This window comes from Anneissia japonica, unplaced genomic scaffold (assembly GCF_011630105.1).
Source record: "Anneissia japonica isolate Jap-2015-1 unplaced genomic scaffold, ASM1163010v1 scaffold4058_len632159_cov189, whole genome shotgun sequence".
Taxonomy (NCBI): Eukaryota; Metazoa; Echinodermata; class Crinoidea; order Comatulida; family Comatulidae; genus Anneissia; species Anneissia japonica.
In genome coordinates this window covers 115,027-121,876 of record NW_022735300.1, presented here as the reverse complement: position 1 = coordinate 121,876, position 6,850 = coordinate 115,027, and the positions used below count along the sequence as shown (strand labels likewise).

Here is a 6,850-nt window from a genome sequence, read left to right as displayed (position 1 = left end):
GATATTAAAATCGTTAAACATTGTATAGTTTAATTTATATTTTGATGGTCAAAATTAAAAAAAAAATGATTATTCATATTACTTACATAATGAGACGGTCATTTTATAATAATAATAATAATGATATTTGAAATATTCTAAACATGAATGTGTTGGCCTGCTACATCTGAAACACAAACAGTTACATAAATAATAATGAAACAATTGTATTATTTGGAAATATTACAAACTTAAGATGAGTTTAGACGATTTTCATTTTCTAAAATTAATTATGTATTCAATTACAGTACTGCACTTCTATTCAAAACTCTACTAGTCAACCACGCCTGAAACACCGACAAGTTGTCCGATGTGTCCGAGGCAGGAGGAGGGGGAGTCTTAACTCTGTCTCTTATACACATCTAGATGTGTATAAGAGACAGCTAATCAAATATCTCATAAAATAATAGTAATCGATAATTATATTGAATATATATGTTAGTAAAACAGCTTTTATGTGTGAATTTGGTAACAAATATTGTGCTTCAATCTTATGTTAATTTACACATGTACTTTTGTTTGCAGGTTGTTGGTGGTTGCGCACAATCCAGGTCATTGTAAGTTTAGAGCTTGACGGTGTTGCATGTGTTCGTTTAGAGTTAGAATTGAATCGCAAAGGAAAAGTAACAACATGAATGGAGATAAGAAGCCTACAAGCTATCACATATTTACGATGACCTTCTACACCAACCCAGGAAAAGACCTCAAATACCAACAGAAAGTGCACGTCATCGGATGACATCGGCCGATGACAAAATGATCTGACATTAGGTCATTTACCTGATGAAGGTACTATTTCGAAACCGGTTTAGTATTTAAACAAGTTTAAATATTAAAAAGCATATTGTTGATAAAGCATTTATTTAAAACTGATACTGAAAAGCATATTGTGGATAAAGCGTTTATTTAAAAAATGTAAAGCATATTTTATTTAAAGATTTTAATGCTGAGAAGCACGATATGCATATACCATTTTTTTTAAACATTTAATTTCTGTGAGGCATGTTCTTTATTTAGCCACTTTTTTGAAACAGTTTTAAATATTTAGAAAATATTAAAAAGTTTTAAATATTTTTTTGTTAGAACAGATTTAAATACTGTGAATGCTATTGTGGATAACACTTTTCTTTTTGACATATTTAAATACTGTGAAGCCTATTGTGGTTAACAATAAAACAAGATCGACTACTAACATGTCTATTAGTATATTATTATGTTGTTTTGTAGCATTGTAAACACAATTTTTGAAACCCATTCTCATAAGTCACCAAATCATACATTTCTACCAACCTTTAATACTAAAACTAAAAATCAGTACACCCTTTTATGTACTAAAGTATCTATTAGTGTTTTACTTTCTATTAGAAACTGTTAGTTTTTAACTATAATTTAAACAAATGCCAAAAGAAACTTTTCTAAACTGGTACACGTCACTTAGGCCCTCCAACACGGCGGCGGAGGCCTCACTTTTTTCTGTACCAGGATTGGCCGAGGAGCAATCCAGCTATTATAGTAGAGATCAGTGATTTACAATCACTTATTCCTGTTTTTTTTTTTTTTTTTTTTTGCTACAATTTGGATGTTTAATAAATCTTGCTAAATACTATCGCATCAAAACTATGAAAGGCATCCATGTCTCAAAATAGGTCTATTTGATTGGCTCCTCATTGCATTCATCTACCATTCACATCATAAATAAAGTGGCATTTACAATTACAAATAAAACTTTACACATAAAAACATTTCATAAAAACATAGAAGAGTATACTCACACAAATTTGTGTGATATGTCTTTATATGGACATGATGTTGTCATATTTCACCTAAATATATCACAATTTTGTCACATAAATTTGATAGTGTGAATAGAGCTGTCGTATGCCCATATATAGTCATGATGTGCCCATATATAGTCATGATGTGCCTATATATGGTCATGATGTGATGTCATAATGACCATATTAGGCATGTCACATGTTTTTGTCAAATCAATTACTGAATTATATAATAATAAAGCTTTTTTGATAATTTTAATTTCAATGAATTTAAATTATAATTTTATAATAATTCTCTGTAATTGAAGTAATATTTTTTGTTTTTTTTAAATTGTTAATTTTACTGTTATTCCTTAATATTTCTTTGATCTGCTGCATTCTTTTATTTGTTTGACTTTCTTTTGTAATGTGCAATTTTAATGTAATTGAATTATTCGTAAGATTTTCTATTTTTAGTGGTTAGGGTTAGTGCAATTTTGAATGTTTTCTTTCTGTCTTGGGGACCCCAAATACGGTTACTTGTAAACTTTCTTGGGTATTTTTCTCAGTTTATTCAGTTGATGTTGTTCTTTGTACTTTTTATCTGTTTCTGTGCTTTTGTAATGTTTAGTTTTTATCTCTCTGAATGAACTGAATAAATTGAAATTTGATAGTTGGGACAAGGCTTTAGGTAAGTGTGGCTTTTTTTGTGTGTGCGAGTATACCACATAAAAAATTGTAAAGGACTTACCGAATTGAATATGCAGTAGCTGTATCTTATAGACAGAGAATTCTTGATACATCTGATTCCTACCTATTGTGGTTCGTTACTACGGTGTAGCAGTATTCATTGGTCGGGTGACAAGGTCTTCAAATGTAGGAGAACCTTAGATGTTTGATCTTGATAGTAAGTGTAACTACTTGTCTTCAGTTAAGATAAAATGATTATGACGGAGGATCGGTTTCATTTTTATATAGTTTAGCTACCTACTGCTTACTGCCACTTTTCCTTCGATCTTATTGGCTAGTGGTTATTGTTTTTAGCTGATTGGCCATCATGCACCACTGTCTCAACCAGTCAGATTTCATACTTACATTGCAATGAATGGACAAAATTGTTGTTATGTAAGAAATGCTGTATGAGGCCATCGTGTTTAATCTAATCTTTCATAGTTTGTGTTTTGTTTTTCAAATGTAAATAGTAATAAATCAATATAAATACATATTACTAGTCAAAGAATAATTTATATAAAATATAAAATATTTATATAAAAAAAGAAATACAAATATATGGCATTATAGTCGGATATTTGATGAGGGTTATTATTCCTTTGTGTATACTCAGATACCATTCCTTATAGAGCATCTACCTTCTTTGTTCTTACTGTATATATGACCATACTTTTATCCTATTTGTACATTCACCTGATGAAGACCACTGTGTGGTCGAAAGCTTGTGGAAAAATTAATTTGTTAGTCTGAAAAATGCTGTTTGTCTTTCATTTACTGTTATCATCTAGACTAACACGGCTACCCTATTTACTTCTTCAGTGGGATATTTGTATAACAGATATATTTATCATGAAATATTTATAGTTTAAACTGCATATGCTTATTTAAAATTGTTTAAATTGTCAGAAAATGTCAATTACCAATAATCAATCATTCAGGAGAATACATATTAAATGACCTAAAGAGTGAATATACCAATCCACAAGAGTAATGTTGAATATTTCGTTGTATCAACGACACATCAGCAGGAGACAGGACTTAGGCAGGCCAGGTCTTATATGCTGTGCTAATAAGCTGACAGGTGTTAGAAAGTATTGAGTAAAAAAAAAAAATTAGGTAATAAGGAAAGCGGTTTATAGAGGGCCTAATTCGATTGATACATTGTTCTTCCAACACACGAAGCACAATGAGAGTGAAAAATCAAGCGATATTTCAATCATTCAGCTGGCAATATATAAAGTGCACATGTCTTTGTTAAATGCTCATGATGCCATTTCATTCAAATCACTTTGCCATTCGTTTGCTCAAGCACAAGAGAACCAAAATAGTTGACCTTTTCCTATTGATTGCCCAAATGAGATCACTGTGACTTTTAAGTGGTGCCAAATCAAAACATTGATGACTCAAAAGCATCAAAATTTGTTATCATTTATTCCATATAAGAACATTTTTAAAAGTGATATACTGATCATGTAAGAATAATTTTGAGAATAAATTTGACAAATTTAAAGTTCATATTTTAATGCTATATTATTTGTTTAGATTTTTTAATGATGTGTGTTTGCCAACACTATCAAATGTTCTCGGCAAAAAACCGTTATATTTCCATATATAGTCATGATGTGCCTATATATGTTCATGATTATGTCATCACAACTATACACATGTTTTTTTGGTAAAATCTAATCAAAGCTAAAATGCGAAGCAAGTTTATATATACTTATTAAATAATGGTTTTATTTTGATTCAAATCTTAATTTTTTTATTAATTATGATCCTATTAAAAATGACAGTAACAGAGTGACATTTTATATAGATTTTATCTGCCATCTTTACAGTACTGGCATAGTTTACAAGTGTGTGGTTTTATATGAAGAAACCTCAGCATGTGTTATCAAGTTGTTTATTGTTTTTCCTGTGCTTTAATCTTTGCTTGTTTAAAATAATCATACCAATTTCCAAGGAACATCCGAACATCTAGTTGTGCTTATTATTGAGGCTTCACTTTTACATTTTAGTAGCACCTAAATCCTTTTTCAACTTGATTAAATCCTTTTTCAACTTGATTTATATTTTAACATATTAATTTTTATCAATTATACAATACATCTATCAACATATAATATGATGAAAAAACAACTATTTTTGTTGTAAAAGATCCCACTGATAATTATGGCATAATTAGCACACAAATTCACAAATAACATTCATGCGATCTTCATCATTTGCGTTCATGGACGATAGGATAGGTTTCATTTCTAAGAAACCATTGAAAATGCAAGGTATAGTGAATAAGAATTAATAATAATAGTAGGATGTTGCTGGTTTTTATTGTTTACAATTTCATTTATGCAAATCCAGTTGAGATTGTATTGCCCTATGGTCAATAAACTGTATGTCACTCTGTTACCGTCACTCCATTACCGGATAAGCATGCATTAATTATGTCATGGCATTACTATGTATTAACCAATTTTTAAATCAAAGGTATCTTATTAAAGGTTAATAAATACTAAAATGTGTAATTATCATTAGAAAATCATAGCTATCATTCATAGAGTTTTGACAATACATATTTTGGTAAAAAACCCATGTCCATTTTGGTGGGTGCAGAGTGTGAATCCATTCATGAGGCCATCAAAATGCTTATTTGTTGGAGCTTCCCAGAGGCTTCGCCCTGCAGGGGTCCTAGCGCCCCCCCATTTCAGTCTAAAGTCCACTTCGCTCGCAAAACGCACCTCCTGCTCAAAACTCCTGCCTACGTGCCTGATTGTGCATGCAGTTTAATGCCAATACAGACTAATACGTTCAATCATTCTGCTAGGTACCCAGTGGTGGTGTCAGAGTCTGAAATCTGGGGGAAGGGGAAAGTGAGTGGCAAGGTAAAATTATAGGGGGGGAAATATGCTAGGGTGGCCCGAGGTGGGCGTGGTCAGGCGTCGTTCAAAATATCTTGAAAATGGTCCAGGGTGGGGGGTGCGAAGCCCCCAAAAAAATATGACAATTTATGGGTTTCAGAGACTTATTTAATCGATTTTATAGGTGGATTGTCTACTAATAAGTAGAAAATGCATATAATTTTTTTCTCCACAATGGTTTTTCTTTTTTGGGGGGGAAAACAGCGAAGGTTTGAACCTCCGACCTTAAGGTTGTGAGAACAAAAGGAAATTGCTGTGCCAAGCTGCTAAGAACTACGTAATATATCCTGCACTAGATGTCAAATGTGATTTAATTTGATTTTTAATCTTTCATTCTTTACTCATACAATACTTCATACATCAACCTATATTTATATGGTACATCAATTTCCTCTATTTAAATACCCACAAAATAAGCATACTCAATGTGCAGTCATGTATTTTAACTTGTGCAAATTATTTTAACCAAAAAAAATGTAATTGATTTTTTTTTTCATTTCAGGATGTCTGAAAGTTTTCATCAAGATAATGTTGGAACATCTTGCAGTTTATGTCACATACCATATAAGGATTCTACATTACCATTTCCTGTTACATTGTCAAAATGTCAGGTTTGCAGGTGAGATTTGATATAGCGAATCGCTTTAGGCTTCTCGTTCAAAGTTTGCGTGTTTGAATATGAGACTGGCCACTTTTTTGTTTACTTGAATGAGGCAGTTTGTCTACAATGTTTCAGTGATACTTCATTTACACCCTTTTTACACTAACAGAAAATCCTTTAACAATTAGTACTAAGTTGTAACAACTTTGATCTCCCGAGATATTTTCTTCGTTTCATACACACAGTAATCCAAACCATGCAAAATCTTGGAAAAATAGCAGTAGGTCTAGATATCTAGGGTAGTCTTATGGTGCGCAACATTTTTTTTTCTGTTGCCTGACGGCAGTACGGACGCATGACCCTTGAATAACTCGGAAGATTTCAGAAGAATAAACAGGCCTCCCAGGGGTCCCCTGCAATATTTCATAAAGTTCTACATGAATTTGCTTTCACACTACACAAACCTGGTTACAACCTGTTACTAGTTGTTACTATTTACAAAATAGTGGCAGTGTGAAAAGGGTATTAAGCCATGCACTCACCGCTCCCTTTGAGCGATAGACTACACAACTCCCTCCGCTGATTGTTGGTGGCGGTCTGAACGGATCATCATTAGAAAGGATCCATTGCACGCATGTTGTGGCGTTGCGTTTTCCATAGAATGACGGCGGTCAACACAGCAGTGAGTGCCCGGGTTTAGTGAAAACTTTCCTTCCTCCGCCCTGGAGTTAAGTGAACATCTGTTAAAGTGATGATTGACAGTGTACGCAGAATCACATAACATGACTGGGATACGCTCAGTGAGT

The 6,850-nt window shown here is 32.4% G+C and overlaps 2 protein-coding genes across 2 annotated transcripts in view; one reads left to right on the top strand and one right to left on the bottom strand.

Moving 5' to 3' along the window:
• Window positions 1-2,709, bottom strand: part of LOC117116536 (muscarinic acetylcholine receptor M2-like) — an 8,076-nt gene extending 5,367 nt beyond the window's left edge. Inside the window, exon 1 of the mRNA XM_033260594.1 lies at window positions 2,545-2,709. The gene's annotated coding sequence lies outside the window, so the exon portion shown is untranslated. The remainder of the gene's footprint in view (window positions 1-2,544) is intronic.
• Window positions 1-6,850, top strand: part of LOC117116535 (C2 domain-containing protein 5-like) — a gene marked incomplete at its 5' end in the record, with an annotated part of 51,219 nt that overhangs the window by 27,376 nt on the left and 16,993 nt on the right. Inside the window, 1 exon segment of the mRNA XM_033260593.1 lies at window positions 5,946-6,062. Coding sequence (XP_033116484.1) covers window positions 5,946-6,062 — 117 coding nt within the window.